The 23,935-nt window shown below is 38.4% G+C and overlaps 2 protein-coding genes and 1 long non-coding RNA gene across 3 annotated transcripts in view; 2 read left to right on the forward strand and 1 right to left on the reverse strand.

Moving 5' to 3' along the window:
- The first annotated feature begins 1,276 nt into the window (after window positions 1–1,276).
- LOC148424104 (tumor necrosis factor-inducible gene 6 protein-like) lies at window positions 1,277–8,106 on the forward strand. The gene is made up of 6 exons (XM_088415620.1): window positions 1,277–1,450; window positions 3,041–3,178; window positions 3,812–3,973; window positions 7,130–7,358; window positions 7,446–7,486; window positions 7,875–8,106. The coding sequence occupies exons 1-6, from the start codon at window positions 1,351–1,353 to the stop codon at window positions 7,994–7,996; spliced, it is 792 nt and encodes a 263-aa protein (XP_088271746.1). The 5' UTR covers window positions 1,277–1,350; the 3' UTR covers window positions 7,997–8,106.
- Window positions 8,107–9,958: 1,852 nt separating this feature from the next.
- LOC148424105 (telomere-associated protein RIF1-like) overlaps window positions 9,959–23,935 on the forward strand; it is a 29,365-nt gene continuing 15,388 nt past the window's right edge. The window contains exons 1-17 of the mRNA XM_088415419.1: window positions 9,959–10,152; window positions 12,501–12,637; window positions 12,764–12,842; window positions 12,927–13,023; window positions 13,349–13,479; window positions 13,549–13,643; window positions 15,556–15,745; window positions 15,823–15,915; window positions 17,523–17,661; window positions 17,749–17,900; window positions 18,005–18,113; window positions 19,417–19,593; window positions 19,689–19,799; window positions 20,809–20,871; window positions 21,334–21,434; window positions 23,326–23,412; window positions 23,485–23,558. Of these exons, the coding sequence (XP_088271545.1) occupies window positions 12,522–12,637; window positions 12,764–12,842; window positions 12,927–13,023; window positions 13,349–13,479; window positions 13,549–13,643; window positions 15,556–15,745; window positions 15,823–15,915; window positions 17,523–17,661; window positions 17,749–17,900; window positions 18,005–18,113; window positions 19,417–19,593; window positions 19,689–19,799; window positions 20,809–20,871; window positions 21,334–21,434; window positions 23,326–23,412; window positions 23,485–23,558 (1,814 nt within the window). The 5' untranslated portion in view covers window positions 9,959–10,152; window positions 12,501–12,521. The remainder of the gene's footprint in view (window positions 10,153–12,500; window positions 12,638–12,763; window positions 12,843–12,926; window positions 13,024–13,348; window positions 13,480–13,548; window positions 13,644–15,555; window positions 15,746–15,822; window positions 15,916–17,522; window positions 17,662–17,748; window positions 17,901–18,004; window positions 18,114–19,416; window positions 19,594–19,688; window positions 19,800–20,808; window positions 20,872–21,333; window positions 21,435–23,325; window positions 23,413–23,484; window positions 23,559–23,935) is intronic.
- Window positions 15,319–16,384, reverse strand: LOC148424106 (uncharacterized). Its single transcript, XR_015865656.1, has 2 exons — window positions 16,237–16,384; window positions 15,319–15,760 (listed from the first exon to the last, which is right to left on the reverse strand). It is a non-coding gene; the product is annotated as an uncharacterized LOC148424106 (long non-coding RNA).

Raw genomic sequence — 23,935 nt, forward strand, 5'->3', positions numbered from 1 at the left:
TTCATTTCATATAAACAGTAAGTTAACCGGCTTGCCTTGTGTTCAGTAAGTCATATTTATTTGATGTGTGTCATTCGTCACACATGACGTCAGTGTTTTTTCAAAGTTCATTCATGACACACGACACACACACCTAGCAGCACCCCTCAAAGAAATGTCATGGGAAACACATGAACGATGACTCTCCCATTAAAATGCAAGTGGTTGGAGTGACTGAGGCCAACTTTCCATGTGTGGCCTTGAAAGATCAGAGAGGGGCAGACCCCGGTTTTGGGAGGGAGGGTGGAGCGTAAGATAGATATTGATTGATTTGCTTTTCTCGCACTCTTCTCATAATTTTTTTTTTTCAGAATTCCTTAAAAGTGTTCCTGGTCTTTTTTTTTTTGGTGAGGTTTTTTTTTATTTCAAAGATGCCCTTGGCTGTGTTAATATGTCCCCAGCAGTTGAGAATACTCTTTCAGACAGTACGAATACATAGCTAGCACTTTGCCACACGTGCCTCTTATTGCGCGTCTCTTCCCACTCTTCTTTTTCTGCCATTTTTGCTCTTCAAACAACGAAACAGATCTGTGACTTCACTTGCATTGGTAAAAAAAAAAAGGCAAAATCCAAAGAGAAATCTATTGTTATAATGGATCAAATTTGGTGAAACCTTGAGATGCAGCCGCTTCTGTACAGTTTTTTTCTTCATTATATATATATATATATATATATATATATATATATATATATATATATATATATATATATATATATATATATGAAGAAATAAAACTAAATAAAACAAAACAAATTGTGAAATACCAAAATTCGCATTTGTAATAAACGCAACACAAGATTCTACTGCTGGTTAATATTGCGCTCGGATATTATTGCACTTCTCAGGAACACTTACAGCCGCTTACTCCGGATGACTTGAACACTATGCGGAAGTTTTTGGATATGACTACATTTATTTTATAAATATAAATTGAACAAATCATTTTAGAACTTTGACCGTACAAATAACTGCATAATACAGCAGTTATTGTCTGTCAGTAACTAAGTGTTTGAAACTGGTCCAACTAACATGTTTGCCGTCTGGCATCATGATGGCACTAAAGTGAGTTGAGTCAGACTCAGAACTGGAAGTTGTTGGGCTTGTCCATTTTACTTGAGTGTCTTTTTTAAGAGGTGGTCGTGGTTACAGTTATAATCACCTTTTGCTGATGTCACTCCCTTCCTCCTCCTCTTCATCATCATCCTACTCCTCCTTCTTCCTCTTCTCCAAGGGTCGCATAAATAGGGGCCGGCGGTCCAAACTTAAGGGGGTCCCTGCATACACACACATCTGGACAGCAGCTTTGCACGATGCGTTTTTTGGCTGTCTTGTGGACGCTGAACTTCCTTCTCAAAGAAGCCCACACATGGGGCTACAGGAACGGCATTTTTCACAACTCCATATGGCTGGGTAAATACATTTCTGACTTTTATTTTGGCAAAACATTTTTGAAGATTGAGCTCGTAACTTTGTATGGTGTTTATTGATATTTTTAGACCCTTAACCACACGGTCCGAGCTGTTTCTGTTTTGTTGGTTTTCAGATGTCACCACATAATTGAGAAAAACATTAAAAGCTATGTATGTTCCCAAATATTTAAACGCGCAATAATGAACATTGGTTGGTCAAGTAAACTGATGTGATAGAGCTAGTAGGAAATAACTATTATCTTGCTAAAGGCAAGGTTTTTTGTGCAGGTGTACTCAATGTTTTGACCAACGACCTTTTTAGTTTTGTTGCCAAGCATGAGAGGCAATCTTCAAAGAGACGCTTTACTGCTTGAATGGAAGTAATTAGTAAAATGGCAGTACAGTCTGTGCCAGTCTTTGACCTCACACAAGGTAATTCCTGAATGGATCAACAAAAAAGAAAAAAACCAACTGAACAACAGCTATGTTCCTCATATAATATGATGTCACTAACAGTGGCAGCAAACAGCAGCCAACATTTTGAGTGTAACTTAGCAAAAGCAACATGTCTTGTAATCATGCATGCGTGAAGCCAAAACAGAATCAGACTCCCGTTGGAGAAGGCCACAGAAGAAGTGACCATTCCTTTCTAATTGATTTCTTTTTCTTCATTTATTTAACAGATCCATGGGATTCCATTGCCAGACTGGTTAATTGAATAAATCTGTTTCTGAATGTGCTGTTTTAGTCTTTTTTTATTTTTAGGGGGCTATAAATAGAGAACATAGTAGTTTTTTTTACACAAAGTTAAGCACATTTTTTCTCTAGTTTTTAATCACGTGTGTCTACTAGTTTTCTAGGTTTAGTCATGTAACATACATAAGATGAACTGTGATTGATCACCTGCGAGCTGAGTCCATATTAAACATGCTAAATTGTCTTTGAGCTTGAGAAAAACACATCAGATTTGCCAAAGTAATCTAAAGTGCTCGATGTTGATCATGATCACGATTAAAACATTTGCCAGGTTCATCAGAATTTTGATTGTATCTATCAGCGATTGGTCAAAGTTGTTTTAACTGGAATTGATATTGACCAGGACACAAATGTCCATCCCGGATTTCAATTGTTTTTGATGTTCCTGCACATGTTAGATACAAATGTCAGATTGCTTCAAGAGTTACAATAAATTGTGGTTGAGGTTGTCAAAAACACATCACTCGCGTATATTGATGTCAAATTCACTGAAGGCTCTAGATTTTTGGTGCTATTAATGTAAAATGCAATATGATATTATAGGTTGAATTGATGCAGCGCATAACATTGCAATACAGCAAATTATGAGATTCAAAACTGGTGTTGTGATCATGTACAGTATCTTTCACTCACTTTTTAAACACTGATATTGGAATGAATCAGCCAAGTTTTAGTGTATTTGTTGTGGAGTCTTCCAGCTCTTAGACAAATAGGTCAAGATTTTCATTTGTCTCCAAAATCATTGAAACTTGCACAGTAGGATTCTGTGACTCGTCTTTGTCATCCGTTGTGGTATGAATTTATGTTTTCAGCTGTGGTAGTCTCTCTTTGACAGAACAAGCAGCTGGAGTGTACCACCGGGAGTCTCGCAAAGGCAGATACCAGCTGACGTACAAGGACGCCAGAGCCGTGTGCAAGTACGAGGGAGGGAGGCTGGCCACTTACGAGGAGCTGGAAGCTGCTCGTCAAATAGGTCTGGAAAACAAGTCCATCCAATTCTGAGATACATGAGGGTTTTTACATCGCGAATGAGAAATAATTATTGATTTTGCAAGATGGCTTACTAAAAAACATTAAACGTGACACATATTTGACTGATATTTCGTCAACAGGGAACCATAATTATTTCTGATGTTATTGTAGACTGAAGCTCTGAGCAAATCTTTGAAACATTAGGGTTCCCTTGGCGCACTTTGGTTTCTGTTTCATGGCACCCGAATATTAAGATAGCCCTCGTATATTGTAAAAGATTGTTAACACCATTTCGGTTGGGTGACATCACCGCTCCCACGGCACAGGGAACGAGTCCAGCTACTTTCCTCTCGGGTGTCCCAACCCGCCCAACTAATCACCCTGTCAGCAACTACAGCAGACTTTCCCCTCCAGCAGTCTAAAGCGGGAGATCGCCCATTTATCAAGCCTGTTTTGGCAGGGGTCTGCTCTTTGTAACGGGAACACTGACTCCACAAATAAGACACACCAGAACAAGCAAACCCCTGAAAACGTCCCATGATGGTCATTAGAGGGTGTTGTTCATGTCAAGGAGGTGTGGCGAGAGTGAAGGACGGAATTACACAATTGACACACTGGATTTTGTCTTTTTTAGGTTACCATGTGTGTGCTGCAGGATGGTTTGATCAAGGGCGCGTTGGCTACCCCATCGTCAAAGCTGGGGCCAACTGCGGCTTTGGAAAGGTCGGCATCATCGATTATGGCTACAGGCTCAACAAAAGCGAGCGATGGGACGTGTACTGCTACAACCCAAGCTGTGAGTAGATCGCTCAAGCTTTTGATGCTGCCAACAGGAGGAGGTAGAAGTGCAAGTTTTGACTTGAGCCATAGTTAGTCTTTAAAAAAAAAAGTCCCCCCTTCCACCTATTTGAGGTCTCATTCCCCACCGTGAAACAAATTTAAGTATTAGTCAAGACAACACAAATAAATACAAAATGGAATTTTTAACTGGTCTTAACTATTCAGAAACAGAACAAAACCGTGTGCAAATATAATTACAATGGTTTGGGCCACCCTGAGCAAAAACAACTGCAAATTAAGTGAACCTGTTGGGATCAGAAAGAAAAAAATATTTTTTCAGCAAGAAAAAGTGCATATTTGATAACAGTGATTGTATAAAATAAAGCTTACTCTCTTGTGAAACCCATTTGTCTGAGACACCATGGCTGCTAACGTATAACTAATGGTTATGATAAATGTAGGTTAAATTAATCAAAGACTTTAAAGCGTCTTTGATTTTTGTAAAAACCTTTAAGCCTTTCACCACCGATTCTTTTTTTTCTTGAAAAAATAAAACTTATGGCATATTTTACTTGTTTATAAGTCTAGGACACTTGGAAAAATAGCTTAAAAATTCCCACTTCCATAGATTAGGTTACAGGCCCTGAGATTTTTTGCCCCATCTGTATTTTATAATAATATAATAATAATGATATGACCGTGCCAGAGAAGTGATAATGATCACCAAATGCCTACAATATATAGTAATCAGTGTCATCTACAGTAAGACACATATATAGCACATATTATCAATATATTTCCGTAGTACTTGATGGTTAATTGACAGCAGGGACGCATTGTCCAAAAGGAAGTGAAAGGGTTAAAGACTACATAAGTGTCTAAAATGTTTGCACATCTTTCTTTTATATAAGTTACACGCAAAGAAAATCACCTTTGAAGACATACAGTATGCTTAGATGTTTGACCTGCCTACTATCGCACACTAAGAAACTGACAATGAACATTACGACCTTTTGCAAAGAGTAAAATGAAATAATACTCCCACAAATATTAAAAAAAAAAAAAAAAAAAAGTAAGACTGGCCCATAAGACTGTCATCACTCGGCTATGCAGACCTGGTATTATTATACTGTAGTCATAATTACTGTACTGTATGATGGTAACCAAGCATTTATTCTTGTGCCGTGTGCCAACATATTCTCACACAATTTCATAACCCTTATCCGATAATCCTGTGTCGGTACGGTTGTAAACCCAAGGCCTACTTTTTATTTTTTACTTACCTATTTGCAATAATAGATCTGCTGGGGTAGGGTTATGGAGGTCATGTGTTGAAATCATCTAGCATGATGATGATGAAGATGACGACGTTGACGATCCTGGTGGTGGGTAACCACACTCAGAGACCAGTCATCCAGTCAGAAGCACTTCCAGACCACTCCTGCCCTATGTCAAACACGAGTGACAACACCAGAGAGCTTAATCACTTCGGGATGGGATGCGATAGAGTCTGGAACCCAAACCACAATCTGGTTTCCTCCCTGTGACTTGTCACTGTTATCTTCAGGCTAAACCTGGATGACATGACTGCATCCATGTATAAGATGTCCATAAATGAGTGTTTTAAAGTCTGTCTGAGGGCATGATTTGTCATTGAAACGTTCTGTAGAAGAAAGAACCAAACATGGCTAAACGTTTGTTTTTTTTTCCTTTGGGACGTCAATATATTGTTTCCGGGCCACAACATTGGATAGACCTCTATGGGGCTGAAAAAAAATAATGAAACACCACAAAATTAGGGAAAAACTGCCTCATTTTGGTTGGTCTGTTTGTTCTGACCCACTTTTTAGCTGGTCTAAAGTTTGGTCCATAAATTCGGCCACCAAATTGTCAGTTCATCAGCGGCATGTGAAAGAAAATATCTTTGTTCTGTCAGAACCTCTTGAATGGTACTGCGCGGTTTACAAATTAACTGTCTTTCAAACTATTTTATGGTTTGTTTGCTTTTATTGTAATGCAAGACTAACCTAAAAGACCACTACTTCAAAATCTTTTTTTTTTTAATTTAATACAGATTAATTTATTGCTGTGTTTGTTAAATATGTGTATGGGGAGACGATCTTGATAAAATGATTGCATATTAAATCACAATCATCCTCTCAAAAACCCTCAGCCCCCCCCCCCCCCCCCCAAAAAAAAATGCAATTAGATTACATTTCAAAATTCCTCAGCCCGACACGTCATTTTCAAAGAGTGAATAAAGAAACTATCAAAACCTTTTCAATGTTATTAGACTTTCCTACCATGCTTTCTAGCAGTTGTCGCTTGACGTCAAGTAAGAAAACCTCTTCACGATAACCTACAATAATCTATCTCACTTTTATTCTATGCACCCCACCGATCTTAAAGCATTTGTGGAATACAATTTAAACAGAAACATCTAGCAGTTTTTATCATCTCAATGAGCAGCCATTTTGCCTTATACTGCCACTTGTTGAATGAAAATTACATCATAGTGCCTAAGGACTCAGTTTGACCAAACCCAGAAAACACGTGAGCCTTGACAGTCGTTAACCGACCTCTTAGGCACTGGGATGCCATTTTCAGTATTTATCATGTCTAGTTTTCTAATTACCGTATTTTCCGCACTATAAGGCGCACCCTCAATTAATGACACATTTTAAAACGTTTTCCATACATAAGGCGCACAGGATTATAAGGCACACCCTCAGTTAATGACATAGTCTAAAACTTTTTCAATCACAATATAATAATACTCAAAGTATAACAATAATAACTCAAATAATAACTCTAAACTCTCTATAGCATAATCACTCAATGTCAAAATGACCAAACTTGTTCAACTGTAAACACACAAAAAAAACAGGTCAAACTTACTTTATCAGTTCATTCCCCATCTAGGAATCCCAATCTCAATAATGATCCATATATAGGGCGCACCTGATTATAAGGCGCACCATCAGCTTTTTAAAAAAATTAAGGCTTTTAGGTGCGCCTTATAATGTGGAAAATACGGTAATATTCCACATATACAGAATTAATCAGACTACCATGCTTAAAGTAATATGGGTGCAGCAAACATTATGAAGGAAAGTTTTTACTTGACTTCCCCATTAAGTGGAATCCAATCGTTGTTTTCTTAATCTTCCAGCCAAGGAGTGTGGTGGAGTTCTAACCGACCAACAGAGGTTCATCCAGTCTCCTGGCTTTCCAGACGAGTACAAGGATGACCAGATCTGCTACTGGCACATCCGAGTGCGTCTAGGGCAGAAGATACTCCTCCACTTTGTAGAGTTTGATGTAGAGGATGACACCGCTTGCTTGGCGGACTACCTGGAAGTGTACGACAGTTACGATGATGTGTCCGGCTTTGCTGGAAGGTGAGGGGTCACCGGGTTACTCAGGTCACATCACCTCCTGTTCAGTTACATCCTCACCTTGCTGTTGTTGTTTTGTTTTTTTTCCAGGTTCTGTGGCGATTATCTACCCGAAGACATAATCAGCACAGGTGAGAAAACTTTTGTTTTGTTTTTTAAACTGGTTCCCGCATTTTTAAACTGCCCCCCCAATTAAAAACAGAATCGAGCTCCACTGAGCGGTAATCATGTCTGCCTCACACTTCTTTTCTTACATCCTGTGCACATTTGCTTATATGTATAGTTCTTGAATGAGTTTTCTGCCGGTACCTCTGCCCCCAACCACTTCCAAAAAAAAAAAAAAAAAAACACTTACCAAAAGCCTATTGACAGAGTATTAATGTCAGTGTGAATCTAAGGGTGAATGCTTGTATATCGACTCGGGGAACAAAAGTACGTTCATAAATTATGTAAAGAACTGAAAGGTGGGTTGATGACATGAAATGAAGACTTTTTGTTTGACAAAGTTTTGTTTTGCAGGAAACGTGATGACACTGAAGTTCCTCTCGGATGCTTCAGTCACTGCTGGGGGCTTCCAGTTACAATACTTTGCCATGAATGCAACAGCATTGTCACAGAATTACACTGACTATTTTCACTGACCAACATCCCGTCTTTAATAATTGGATCTTGATTATTGAAGACATGTTTTTCTGGTTAATATATGTGTCTTCACGTTGTTGTTTGAACACTGAAAAGCTTTTGGTTTGAGGTCAAGGCTTACTGTCTGTTATTACCAATTTATTGAATAAATAAAATATATAATGTATTCTGAACGGTGATGCGGCTGTAGAAATATAAATCAATAAATGAAAAGATCAAATGAAGATTGATAGATTTCATGTGTTTTTGTATTTGTTGGTGTTGTATTTGTTTTATTTTGCTTTGTGCACCGGAAACACAGACTTGCTCCTCATGTTCCTTAAAAGATAAAAAGCGGGTTGTGACGCAAGTGAGGTCAAAGGTAATTTTGATCTATGCGTAGATCTTTGGTGCCAGCTCTTTCGCGGGACAGCAGGACAACAAGGCGCTGTATATTTTACAGGTAAATCCAAGCGAAGGCCGTGTGTGGGTTAACAGAGGAAGCCGTAGTGATGGGTTTATAAGGCCTTATGGAGCGTGTCGGCACATTGACACACATTGCTGATACTGTGTTGATATTGTTTCATCAAATACTGACACCTGCTGGACGTTAAAATCTCTGCAGGCAACCCACTTGACAAACTTAACTGACTTCGTGTACACCAGGGGCGTCACTAGACCTAATAAATGAGGAATGATGACAGATTATAAAGTATTAAATATAGTTCATGATATTACGTCAAATTTAATCAACTGTTTTTAGGTAAATGTTTATAAGTTAAATGTCATTTCGCCCAATGTAAGTCAATGGGACTTTTTTGAAATAGAAAATTAGGTTTTGTGGTAAAAGGATGAATATTTGGCATAACAAAAATAATGCGGTCCTCTCGTGAATATGAATGTTCCGCATCCATACTATGGAGGACCAAAAGTGCCAAAATTCAATAAATAAATGTACCATTCAATCATTAAATATAAGTGGTATTAAATAATCGTTTCATTAATTAATTAATCAAAGTGTCATTAGTTAAATAAATGTTTAATTAATAATTAAATGTTTCATTAAATGTTTCATTAAATAATGAAAAACACACACATAGCACAAGCATATTGGCAGAGTCTACATTTATCAGTGCGAATGTAAGTGTGAATGTTTGTTTTTCGAGATCCGAGGAACATAAGTACGTATGGTAAGTTGCATAAAGAACTGAAAGGTGAGTTGATGCCACGAAATGAATACTTTTTGTTTAACAAAGTTTTGCTTTGCAGGAAACGTGACGGCAATGAAGTTCCTCTCAGATGCTTCAGTCACTTCTGGGGCCTTCCAGATACACTACTTTGCCATGAATGCTACAACATTGCCACAGAAATACGGTGATTTTCACTGACTAACATCCTCATCTTTAATAATTGGATCTTGATTATTGAAGACATGTTTTTTTCTGTTTAATATACATGTTTTTATATTGTTTGAAAATCGAGTAGTGAGTACCTCTTGGTTTTTGTTGAAAAAATAAAATGGATAATGTATTGTGAAATGTGATGCGGTTGTAGAAATATAAACCAATAAATGAAAATAAAAATTTAAGATTTTCATGTGTTTGTTGTATTTGTTTTATTGTATTTTGCTTTATGCACCGGAAACACTGACTGGCCCCTCGTGTTCTTAAAACAGTGGTCCCCAACCACCCATCCGAGGACCGGGCCTTGGATCAACTGGTACCGGGTCCTGTGGCCTGCAGCCAAAATAATGTTTTGGAATATATTTAGTTAAACATACGTTTGTGCTTGATCTTTTTTTTTTTTTTTTTTTTTTTTGAGCGCTGCTTCTGGCCGCTGTTGATATTACAATACAGTCATATGTCCGTCCACAATATGAATCTAAAGCGTTAACCGATCCATGGGGGGTTGGACAGGATGTGACGCAAGTGAGGTCAAAGGTAATTTTGACGTATGCGCAGTACTTTGGCGCCAGCTCTTTCGCGGGACACTAGAAAGACAAGGAGCTGTTGATTTCGAAACGAAACGAAACGAAACGAAGGCCGTGTGCGGGTAAACAGAGCAAGACGACACCCGAAGCACTTCAGACGCCGAAACCTCGAAGTGATCGGCCTCTCGCCTTGTTGCTTTTCGTGGTGCGTCATTTCTGCGGCTAACGTCGCATCTGGAGTCGAAGGTGAGAAGTGTTTCGATGCTGCGTGTTCTGTGTTTTTGTAATTTCACGCACCCCCATTTTGTGTGCATTTGTGTTGAATAAAGTACGTTTTGGCAACTCAGTAGTAGTTTTTAGTCAAGCAGGCGTGTTATGTTGTGTGCTTGCTAGCCGTGCTAACTGCCACGAGCTAATTAACTTTCACAGCTTTGTCGCTAACATCTGTAAAGTCGAATGCACCAGATGCGCCATTAACTCACAGTAAGAAAAGTCAAATCATATATATATATATATATATATATATATATATATATATATATATACATACATATACATATAATGTATCTCGTTTCATTTAAGCTCTTATTTTGATCAATTTTGTTTACTTCTTGGATATCGTAAAGGCATCTTCACATAGACTGAGATATGTAAAGTCAAATGTGCCGGATGGCTGCAAATTTGCACAACATCTAACTCACAGAAAGGGCAAGTCAAATCATGTAGAAATTCGTTTTTTAGAAATTGTTTCATTTTAACCTCATAATTTGATTTATTTTGCTTACTGCTTGGATATCGTAAAGGTATCTTCAGATAGACTGAGGTATGTAATTGGTTTATGGTTTATGTGCCCCGTAGTAATTTAGTGGTTTGATGTGTTGTAAAGACGTGTTGATGTTAAAATCGTGGCCATTTTGCCCATGCCATCGAGCACGACACACTAGTGAGGATAAAAGTGATTAGAAGAGTATTTTATAAATATATCACATTGTAAGTAAGACAACTGAAATTGATTTGTGTCGTCTTGTAAAATATGGGTCAAGGCAGCGTAAAGCCACACACACATTGAATGGCAGATTCATGTCCCAATATGATTCTGATGTTTTTAAATATGAGTACAGCATATATGAACAGATCTGATGCATGCTCTTTTGTTTGAATAGTTTGGGGCCTAATAAACGCGCTGTTCTGACCAATTAATATGTAAAACCAGTTTAAAAAAAAATAACTCCCAGGGTAATTCTAAACACCTGCAAAACCATGCAATGAAGTCAAAACAAATAGGTTTTTTTTTATAGATGTGCTAATCAGTTAGATCAGGGAAACTAGTCATTTTCAGCCTAGACACAATCCATATGAATGGCACTTGAAATGTATGTTGCAAAAAAAAAAAAAAAAGAAAGAAATTAGATCGACATTAAATGAGAATTGGGCACTTGACTTGAAGTGGAACTCTATCCTTAGATCCAAAATGACTATTATGGTGGAAATTAGTTTAGCGTGTTTTGGAAATCAATGAACAAGTAAATATATAAGACACAAAATTATGTTAATGTCACGGTTCGGTGCTCACATAGTTGTAAATAGATGTTAACCTCTCTAAAGTAACTAAATACAGTTGACCATCACCAAACTACATAAATACGGAGGAATAAAAGTCGATTAATTGTACAGCCATTGTAAGTACTACTTATGTGTAATATACATGTATATAATTAAATAACACCCTAAATAAAAAAATATTTACCTGCAAAGGAAAATTTAAACTTTATTTACTTTTGGAGTGACTTGACTTGAGCTAGTGCACATCTTCGTATTTCTTGACTATCTACATCAAAAGACCAATGGCTAACAAATTAAAGTTTGAATTAAGCACTAAAATGCATAATAAATACAATATCGAAAGCACTCACATGAGAGCAAGTCTTTAGCATATCCGCATCTTAGTGACGCTGACCAATTGCAGTGTAGCATCTTAGCAGCGCAGTGACGCCGACCAATAGCAGACCAGCATCTTAGTGACGTATGCAGTGACGCTTATAGTGACGTATGAGCTTGGTGTAACTTGCACAATCATGCGCACGCACACTGACCGCCAAGTTTGAATTTTGGAATCTTTTGATCGCGCGAGATAAATTGTTGTTGATGCTGTAAGGCTGGAAAATGCTGTAACAAGAGGACGATAAAATTTAGGCTTGGGACGGCTAAACCTGATATCCACTGTAATCACTATACGGCATGTCGCACAGACAAGCTGTTGACCGAAATGGAGAGGAATGCGGCACTTAAATGTAACTGAAACTGGGAGTAATTTATAAAACATTTTTTAAAATATGTTTGATACGCTAAAGAGCTGCACCCTATTGCTGATTCACCAGCAAATACGGCCAAATGTACAGTGTGTAGAAATTTCATCCGAGAACATGTTTTAGTACAGTACATACGAGGGAGTGACAGCTTTCATATTTATTGGTGTGATGCGCACTGTGACATTTCAAACTGATGGGGAATAAAGTAATCAACGCATTAAAAATGACTAACCGCAAAGTTAACAAGAAGTCAAATGACGACATACATAAAACAATTCCCCATAGGCTGTGCAGCAGCAAATAACAATGATGGCGTCGGCGGAGCCTCCAAGCAGCTTCAGCATCGTCCCCTTGCTGGAGTGTCTGGAGGACAGCGCCGCTGGACGGCCAGAGCAGACTGATGCCTACCTCACTATCGCCAAGTACGTCTTTACCTGTTCTTGTTGAATATACACCAAATGAATATACAGTGATCCCTCGCTACTATGTGGTTTTTTCACTTATCGGGGGTCCGGTCCCCTCTAACCATAAAATTTAACATTTTGCAGTCGGCTCAGTGGAGAGGATGGCTGTCAGTTCCTTCCTGCAGTCACAAAGCACTTTTCCCGCTTGGGTAATGCCATCTTGGTAAGTCTTTCTTTTAAAAACAGAACACTTTCTTTTGGTACCTTTGCCTTATAGTGAACCACTGACCCTTGATGTTGTCTACAGAGTCATGTAAGCAGTCCGCACGCTGACCTGAGCCAGGCTGCCCTACAAGCTTTAGGCTTTTGTGTATACCATTCGCATGTTGTCTCTGGAGTGTCCGGTATGCATAGGTTTTGTTTTGGTTTAAATCAATGTTAGTAGGCTATCTTGACCTGTCAGATCAAATTATTGTAACATTTATTAACAATTAAATAAGTCGGACAAAGTGGCCCAGGTTTCTTTTTTTTTAATGTGCTGCATACATTGGCTGTGTGTTGAGAGGGTAAAGCAGTGCACACCTACAGCTTTGAGGAAACATTGAAACCCTTTCTATTAATTTCAGTAGGAAAAAAATATTAGAGAACAAGTGTTTTTAGTTTCAGATGTGGTCATAGAAAAAAAATCAATTTGTGTGTCAGGCACCTCCATCCACCTTTGTTTTCCAGAAACCTTCACCACAGAAATCTTGTCCGCACTTTGCTCTCTGGTGGCCAAGTCCACGGAGAAAAATACCTGCACCCGAGCATTATGGGTCATCTCCAAACAGAACTTCCCTGCCAATATGGTGGGCAAAAAGGTTAGCACAGGTACAATCAATGGTGGTGCTCTGCTGTACTATACTCATTTTCGCTATTGGTCTTCTCAGGTGCCGTCCATACTGGGCACGCTAGAAAGCATTCGGAACAAAGGCGAAGTCCAGTCGGTCGTCATGGAGCATGAGGCTTTGAATGTAATCATCAGGTAACAAATTTGCCATCCATTTTGAAGCAATTGAAATTACCTACTGATTGCCCTGTGATGAGTTGTGGATTATTTTCGCTCCATTTGGTAATTGGTTTATTCTAATTGGGAAAACTGGGCTCTAGGTACACTTGATTAAAAGGGTTGGGATTAAAAAATGTATACCAAGTAAGGTAAATTGACTTTAAAAATAAGTCAACTAAAAACATTTGCTCAGAAGCAACGCTTCAAACATGTCTGCGCCACCGCTTTCTACACTGACCTCTCTTGCAGACGCACAGAGTGTTGTAATAGCGCCAAGGGAGAAAAAAGGGATATCACAAGGTTGGGATGGTTTTCAATTAAAGAAAAAAAAAAGTAATACTGTATTAAATTATTGCCATTGGACATGGCATACCACAGCAGGATTTGGACTGTTAACGAACTTAACGAACAGAAAACACCGGTATGTTGAAGGGACTGTGTAAGATTTAGGGCGTTTTTCATTAGGAAGAAATACATTAAATGATTTAAAATTTCAAAAACTTGCAAATGAATGTGTTCTTAATGACCAACAGAATGTTTTAAATGTAATCATAGGTCTAGTTATGAAATGATATTACATGAGGGGTGGCACTTCTCCGGAGGTGGCCATATTTGTTATAGCTGGTAAATGCAGCACCTCCTTCTGTCCGTAGTGAAAAACGCTCTAAATCTTACACACTGTCCCTATAACTCAGCTTTGGCAAATGGCTTCATCTGTTGTGTTGCTACTCCGCAGAGTGGCACATCCAATTTGTGTGCTTAAAAACACATTGATTTAGTTAGCGGACCGCTTTAGAGTTAGCGGGGTTTCATTAAAGACAGTTATTAGCACATAGAACTTCCCAAAAGAAAAGAAAGAAAGTTGTCAACGTCACTAAAATCACTAGGGCTATATTCTTCAAGAATTTAACTGTCACTAAAAATGGACTGTCATGGCTCAGTCGGTGTTAGCTGTTCAATTCAACCAGTAGGTGGAGATCAAGCACGAAACATGCCCAGTCTGCTCATCAAAAAGAACCAGTAGACGTCCTGTTTGACCTCATTTTAGTTAACAGGAATCTCCACTCCCGAGAAATATTGTTGAAGCGTCGTATCTAAGTAAATTTAAAGACTGTTACATGTTTAATGTACATATAACATTATGTCGCCATGAACTAAATAGTAATTGGTGTTTGTTGAACTGAAATGGTCATTGCTTGGGTGCCAATGCCAATAGTGAAATAAAAATCTAATTTATCTAATTAAAATGTCCCTAAATCAATATTAAAGATGGATAGAAATCACTTGGTTTCCTGTTGGCTTACGTAATACGTCGGAGGCTTGCCGTGCCATGATGTCACCACCTAGCCTGCTCTGAAAAGTCAAGCCAGCACAGCAGAACACACAAAAACAAACAATGAAGAAAATTTAACCACCAATTCTCATTGAAAGCAGTCTTGTCGCATGTGACAAACCGGTCTGGCACACGAAAGCCATACTTCCGAATGTGAGGGCAACTTTTCGCTCTGCTGTTAACGAATGGAGTTTGACCGTCATGGATCTGTTTGAGCATTAAAAGTGGATTTTGCCTATTGCAGCTCCCAATCACATTGAAGAGGAGATGAATATGTGTCGTCTTTCTACTAAATAGATAGATCAACAATGACAGGAATAGCATTCAATCATGTCTTTATTCTTCCGCTTTCCCTCCTCACTCTTGTGCGCACATGTAAATTAAATGAGCTAACTAGGAACAAATATTCATACAGAAAATGAAGCAAATGCTCCAGAGAAAAAAAAAGCATGCAAAACTTGTTCATGTCCAAAAAATAAAACAAAGTCCAAAACAAAACAATGCATGCCAATGAAATTAAATTGATTTGAGTATATGGTTTTCCTGTGCTTGTAGGCTGCTCGAGCAGGTTCCAGCTCAGATGGGCGATTGGGCCGTGTGCTGGGCCAAGCTCGTCATCCCTCTTGTGGTGCATTCAGCCTCCAAGGTGCGCTTGCGGGCGGCGGCTGCCATGGAGCTCGGCCTGCCTTTGCTGCTGCAAAAACAGACAGAAGTGGCTGCCATCGTCGAGCCCTTGATGTCCACGGTGGGTAACCATCCTCTGGAGGTTAGAGTTGATCCAAACCATAAAATGATTCATGCATGTTTTGTTTGTCGTCACAGAAACTGATTCCAGAGCTACAGAAGCTTTTCATGTCAAAAAATGAAATGAATGTCCTCAAGCTCTGGCCATTGTTTGTCAAACTTCTAGGAAAGGTGAACACCTGTTTTTTATATTGCTGTTTGTGCTGTCAAACCATTAAAAAAAAAAAAAAATCAAGTGAATAATATGCCTAATGTGCGATTAATCATGATTAATCACACTGTTTCCTTGGGCTGAACATTGTTGCTGCATAAAATCTATATGCTAATACTAAAAGACTGTCTTAAAAATTTCAAGACAGCAAGTATGTTTGTTTGAAGAATTACTTAACCAGTTTTACATTTTTAGGTAACAAGTCAACTTGTATCCAATAAACAAAGCGTCCATATAAAACTACACAGCTTACACTGCTAACAGACAATGTGCCTACGTACTTGTCCTTTTGTTGACGAGTCCGAGTCTGCACAGTCAGCTAGCGTTGCTTGATGACAGCTGCTTGTTTCCCCAATGTTAGCTTCTTTGCTAGCAAAGACATGTTTTGCTCCAAGGTGATTGTGCTATGATGAAACACCAGCTCAACAAAGCAATAAGTGCACACAACTTTTGTTTTATCTAGTTTACTATTAGGCAACTTTTTAAAACGGAATTTCCCATGAAGCAAACCTGAGTCATTCTTTACTCTCATTTTGGCTGGCTGCGTTTGTATTCCGCATAGGGAAACGTACGCGTAGGGGAGCTATGGGACAAAGTTGTGGACAAATTCAGTCTGAGCCTGAGGGATATATTGCGTTATTGATTTATTCATTTTTACGCTTTATTGTTGACAGCCCTAATTGCTATTTATTTTATTCCTATACCTGAGAACTCTCCCAAGACCAAACTTTTGCTCTCTATGCCTGCATATATACTATGGATGCTCAAAAAAATCTAAAAAAAATAAGTACAATATGTGAATGATAGCCAAGACCTAAGCAACTTCAAACTTTAAACTTTTTCAATCACAATATAGTAATATTCAAAATAATAACAATAACTCAAATAATAACTCCAAACTTCCAATAGCATAATAACTCAATATCAATATGACCAACCTTGTTCAACTATAAACACATAAAAGAAACAGGTAAAGCTTACTTTATCAGTTCATTCCCCATCTACGAATCCCAATCTCAATATTGATCCATATATAAGGCGCACCTGATTATAAGGCGCACCATCAGCTTTTTTTTTAAAGGCTTTTAGGTGCGCCTTATAGTGCGGAAAATACGATATTTATATTCATCCAAAAAGTTATAAGGAAGGATATTCAATGCCATGTTTTCTTTGACTGATACCAGTACGAGTACTCAACTCTTGTACGCACCACTACATAGTAAGTGGGACCACTTATACTTTTGATACAAAAACTGTTCATTTCACCAATGACAAAATCATTTTCATAAGCCCTTTTGTTTAGTTTTGACAAAGGCAGAACAGTCAATCCGCAATGGAGAGTCCAAAATGAAGCACAAACAACTTCAGCTATGCAGAGGCCATGTTTGTGAATGACTAATGCTGTGAATAGTTTTAGTTTCGCGCTACAAAAGAATCGACAAGGATTTACTATACTGCAACATTGTGATATTGCAGGTCTTGGTAAATGATTTCTGACTTAATTAGCAATGTTTGTACACTGTTGTGGTGTTTGACTGGAAACTAATAGCTCGTGTTTGCTCTTCAGCTGCTCCACCGAGGAGGTCCTTTTATCAACTCCTTGCTCCATCTGGAGGAGCTGGGTTTTCGCAGCTCCTCTCCCACCATCAAGAAAATTGCCTTTATTGCCTGGAAGAGTTTAATTGATAACTTTGCTCTTAATCCCGGTAAGTGTTTTTCCCTTGATGTTATTATTACTATCATTTGCTGGTTGCTTATGTGCTTGTTTAACTGCAGTTTTGTTTCTCTCCAAGACATCCTTTGTAGTGCAAAGCGCATGAAGCTTCTCATGCAGCCCCTCATGTCCATCAATATCCGGACCGAGGCTCTGATGCTTACCAAGGTGGAAGTGTGGTGGTACCTAGTGGTACAACTTGGGCCCAACTTGTCTTCACACTTTGATCTGGTAGATAAATATCTTTTTTGTTGTGGTTCTTTTTGTTGTGGTTTCACTATTGCATTTGACTCACTGCTGCTTGAAATTTAGTAAATATTGTTTTCTCTCCTCAGGTGTCACTCCCACTGCTACAGTATACCATTGGATCTGAAGCCACCTCGACCCCATCCACTCCTGCCAGGGGTCAGAATGGTGTTGCGGCAAACAGCACACCTAAATCTGGTTTGTTCAACACCAGGGTAACCTAGTGTGTGTGTGCGCGCGTTAAAAAGTTTGCAATGTTGAATGCAATTTTTTTTTAAGGTCCTTGTCAATATATTTATATACTGTACAGTGGATCCCCTGGTTTCGGCGTCCCTGGTCTATGTTTATGTCACATTACGAAGTGGAATACTAAGTTTTTTCATCCCCTCTTTAGGGCATATTTCCCACTTTACAGCATCAACAACAATCATGAAATGGAAACTTGGCAGTCAGTGTGCGTACGTGCGGCTCTGAGTCGCGCCACGCTCATACGTCACTAAGATGCTGTTCTGCTATTGGTCAGCTTCACAGTGTCACTAAGATGCTCGTCTGCTATTGGTCGGTGTCACAGTGTCACTAAGATGCTATGTTAAAGACTTGATCTCGTGCGAGTGCTTTCAATATTGTATTTATTGTGCATTTTAGTGCTTAATTCAAACTTTAATTGATTAGCCATGAGTCCCAAGATTGCTAGTAATGTTAAAGGGGAAGATGATGATTACTATGGAAACGAAGCTGGAGATAATCACGAAATTTGAAGAGGATGCGCGCATCGTTAGCCTCACTAGGAAATATGGCCGCAACACTCCAAAGGGAAATAAAAAATGTATGTTATTTAATTATAGACATGTATAATATATGTAAGTAGTTCTTACTATTCAATTTTGTTCCTCATTTTTAATATGTATATAACATTTGGATGTATTTACCTGGGGTTTTGCACACATTAGCTAATAACCATCGGTTTCTATTGCACGCCTTATGATCGCAACTCCGGAATGGAATAATTTTGTTTGGCAGTAGTCCATTGTGTGTGTGTGCGTGCGTGCGTGGATGTGTGTGTGTGTGTGTGTGTGTAAACATACTGTAACGGTATGTTACAGTATGGTCAAACATACTATATGTATACAAATCAAACCAAAGTGCAGATTTTAATAATAATGCAAATAGTCAATTTTCTGTTTCTCTTATATTGCCAGTTTTAATGCATTGGTGCTGACATCAAATGCAAATTAAATTTATGTAACATTTTTGTGACATAGCCAGTGAATTAGAAGAAAAACGTCACGTTATGTGTTCCTGATGGGCTAGACTTGTGAGAACCGATAAGAATTTTTTTATTGAGTAAGGACATTTTGGAGAAGTGGGCCGGTTCTCACTTGTTCAGGCCTCTTGTTTATAGAGTCAAAATTTGCTTTTAATTGAAGTGTATGAAAATAAGAGAGTAGTTGATAATGCAACAATGTTATTTATTTATTTATTTTTTATGTTTTTGCTCCAGGAGGCCCTCAGGGCTTTAACAGCCTGACACCTGGTGCATCACGACTGAGCTTGAACTCCAGCATGCAGCTCTCCTCCCCCTCTATCAAGTTTTTGGGCCTGGAAATGCTGCTTCACTATTTCCTAGGACCCGAGGTGGTTGCCACAGCGACCAAAAGCAAGCTGATCCTTACTCTCGGTGAATTTTCCACTTTACTTCTCCTACTTTACTACTAAAAATGTATGAATTGCAGCACCTTCACTCTTCTATAAAATATTTTTATTCCGTCCTAGAGCCTTTGAGGCATCCCCTCTTGAGCGCCGCTTCCTCCTTCAGCAAACATGCTGCTGTGCTCATTTCCAGCATCAAAGATGGCTTCAATGTTGTTGGCAAGGATGCTCCAGGTGTGCCTCATATTTTCTTTATTAGTGTAACCAATTATGTCATTTATATTTTTTCATCAAAACAATTAGGATTGTATAATTCTTTGAAATTTGGGATATTTATGAAGTTAACATGTATTGTATGCAACATAAATACAAATTGAAAATAGAGCTGGTCAGTAAATCAAATTATTTTGTTGAATTTTTAAAAATCAACTATAAAATTACCTAAATAAATGAATGAAGGTTTTACACAAGTGACCGAATGCTGGATAGGAGCATTATAAAATATATTTACAATGGATAACGACTTGATAGTGGTGTTTAAGCAAATTATGCACAAGTGGGCATGGGATTATATCAGATTTTGATGGTATGATAACCTTGAGCATAATTATCATGGTATTGCGATTTCACTGTACTGTACTGAGATTGCGACTCTAAATTACATCATTTTAAAATTCTTTTTGATGCAGTCATATTTTGACATAACTAAACTGTTTTATTTATAAACTAAATATATAGTACAGAATTTGTTCCATTAACAAACTTTTATCAAACTAAATTAAAATAATAAAAGTAAAAATATGCAGCAAAACAATATTAAAAAAATAAAACTGATTTAACCTAACAGAGTAGTTTATTTCAAAACCATCATTCAACTACCATGTATCAATTAATAGTACAATGCACACGCTCACAGTCTTTTACAAAATTAATATTGTAACTATTTCAAATCTTACAAACATTTCAGGGACACTCGATGTAGTAATTTCAACATACAAATTCAATTTCTGTAGAATACCCGCAAAAATGTCATATGTACGTAGTATATCAAAATGATAACAGCACAACTTGAATATTGGGTGTAATATATTCAGTCCATATTAAGGTGTCACATTTAATGAGTAAGAGGTCTTAAATTGTGTAGAATTGGCCTTTAAGGTGTAAAATTGGTCTCTTTTATATATTAACTTTGAATTACTTGCAAATTTTTTCACTGTTGATATGATTCTAAATATCTCCACAGATGCCCTCTTAAAACTCTTATGGGATCATCTTATACATTATGTTGCACTGAGCATCGAATCTGGTAAGCGAACTTTGTAGAAAGTAGTTAACTTTCAGAGAAAATTATACATGTTATGTCTTACTATGTAAGGTGTGTCCGTATGGGACAAAAAGTGTGATTACAACATATCTGCTCTTGTGGCAAAATGTTTTGGACATTCTTGATTCATGCTGTTGTGGCCCCCCACGCCATGAGGAGAGTTCTTAAAGCCATAGTTCCCTCCCAGGTGGTGCCACATAGAGCACAATTGATTGGGCCCGGGTCTCAAGTCATTGCAGAGGCAGATTGAGAGATCACACCCATGCCTCTTGCCCGACTCAATGCCATCATCATCAGTTTAAGTCTGAGCATTCAGTTGTTTGAGCTGCTTTGATGAGAGACAATCACTGAGGGCTTCTTGCCCAATGATGGTGACCGATCTTCGTCGGTCATGTGACTGTAGCAGAGGCTTGTTTGAGTGTGCTAATGGTTTTGTCTCTGCAGGCGGTAAGAAGGATCGACATGGCTGTGAGGTTCTGACCCTTGCGCTTCAAGCCCTGCAGAACATTGTTTGCTCAGAAGCTCTTCCTGCTGACAAAGTGCTGGTAAGAGTGTCCATCCAAGAGTGTCCGTCCTTTATCTTATCGAATAAGAGATGATCCTTCAAAGCAGTGTTGGGACCCCTCAAGGAAGCTTTATCCAGCCAACCCATCTATCCATTTTCGAGCGCAGCTTATGCTCACAAAGGTCGCAGGCTTGTTGGTGCCTATCATGGACTTCGGACAGGCAGGGGACACCTTCAACTGGCTGTTAGCCAATTGCAGGGCACACTGAGACTAACACCTAATCACACCTAAGGACAATTTAGAGTGGCTAATATACCTTCCATGCTTGTTTTTGGAATGTGGGAGAAAGCTGGAGTGCCTGAAGAGAACGCACAAGGGCCTCTGGCAGAACATGCAAACTTCACACAGAAAGGCCTTAACTCGGGTCCCACATGCTATTGCGGCACTGCGACACCAAGCCGCCTTTAGTTCAGTGATTTTCTAAAGTAAAACAGTCAAGTTTTGTCTATAATTTTTCATAATCATTAAATACCTTTAAAACACCATAAGCCATTGACTAAAGATGACGTCACGTCCTGTTAACTGAAAATATAAAAACAAAAAGCACATCCAATTTTGCTTCATCCGTCCTTTATTCTGCTATTCCCCAAGTATTTGCGAAAGCAAACATTAATAACATGAACAAACAATCATGTTTTAATATACTGTAAACCTCATACATTCTGAGTAAGCCCCTTCCATGAATATCAAAAAATGATGAATTGGCATGAAGAGTTGGTCTTAATTGCCAAAAGTAATACAATGGTACCTCTACTTACAAGCTTAAGTCATTTTGTAATGTGAATTTTTCTTAAGTAGAGGTCCTTGTAAATGTAAATATGCTTTATTCATTCCAAGCCAAGAAAAAAGACCCAAACCCTTAAATATTATTAAATGTCGCAGTTGACTATATGAATGCTGTTCTTTTGTTTGCCTTGAGCTGGCGCTGATTGGTTGGTTGTGCATGAAGAGAACTTTATTTTCGTTGTTTTATAAGTCCACAAGAGCAATAACGATTCATTTTTTGATCATTTTGAGCATGTACGTTTATTCAAGTTCAGTTTAAGGTTATGCGTAGTACTTCCTGTGTGTTTTGTTGTTCAGTCTTCTTTCAGTTAATTTGCTAATGTGCTGGTAATGATGCTAACGCCAGACACTAAACTCTGACCCGACAGCATGCTAGTTTAGTGATTCAAGTGGAAGTGTTCAGCGGTTTGTTTACAGAAGTGGTATGTGTTTTTCTGTGAATATGTACAATGTTAGCCATAGATAATGTCAATTTTATGTTTATTAGCTGTATGACATATGTAAAGATGAAAAGTGCAAGACCACGGTAAACATCCGTGCAAAGAACTCATGTCTCTCACTTGTTGACAAGCCTGCATCTTAATAAAGTGTAAATATGCAGCAAAAACTAACAAATACAATTTAGAATTACCAGCTCGAGTAGCGAGGGGGAGGCATAGTGGGTTGTGATAACGCATATGATGCTATAACTACATTTACATGGCACCAGTTACAACTTGTCCATTAGCCTGGGCTTTTGCGCTATCTTCAGGCCATCAGGTCGCAAACGTTTTCCGGATGTTCACCTGCAAACCTGTAAATTTTGAAGAAAATTTTCTTGCGACAAGAAATATCGTTGAAACTGTCGGTGAACATTTCCAACCTTGAATGAACCTGGACAAACCTCTGAGTTGAATGCGCTTTTGCAACATTTGCCCACACTCACAAACGTTCTCCCCGAGTTGGATAGGAGCTTTAGGGCATTATATAAATTTAATTGAAATTTTGGCGATAGGTTCAGCAGGATAAAATGTCAATAGCTGGACTTGGTAGTACCAAATGGGCAGGTGTTCACTCTATTTACCTCTTACTGTATTTCCTTTAGATTCTCTTCGAAAGCACCATCAAAGGCATCCCCCCACGCATTTTAGGTTCTGCCTCTTACCAAGTGGGCAAGATGGACGTGCTGAATGTGAGCATAAGACCCCACACTTCACTAAAGCTATCTTGGAGATGACTGACTTTTGCTTCTTGTTCTTGGCAGGGAACACCAGCACTCTTCCTCATTCTGCTTTTCTTCGACAGCAACATGCTGGGTGTCTACGTTGAAGATGCCAGGTGAATACAGTCTGTTTCTTTTAAATGTTATTTAGTTATCGTAAGTGAATCCTTTTTTTTACCATTAATAAATCAATAGTGTTTGGTGTTTTCATGGGTTAGTCTAATCTTATTTGTTTAATTTGTAAGTACCACAGCTCCCATGATTCTTATAAGTAGGAAGTGTATGCAGGATTCCTCTACTGGTACTTAATACGTGGTACTTGATGGCGTTATTTGCATTGAATGCATGAAACTGGCTCTAGGAAAAAAAAAAGTTTGACTAACAATATCCATCTCAAGGCATCTCCATAACCATACTGTATTTGTGCCACCGTTGTCACACGGACCTTTCTTGCTGATGCATACAGTGTTGTAATGGTGGCGACAGATATAGA

This window comes from Hippichthys cyanospilos, chromosome 5 (genome assembly GCF_059441005.1).
Source record: "Hippichthys cyanospilos isolate Australia breed blue-spotted pipefish chromosome 5, RoL_Hcya_1.0, whole genome shotgun sequence".
NCBI classification, from domain to species: Eukaryota; Metazoa; Chordata; class Actinopteri; order Syngnathiformes; family Syngnathidae; genus Hippichthys; species Hippichthys cyanospilos.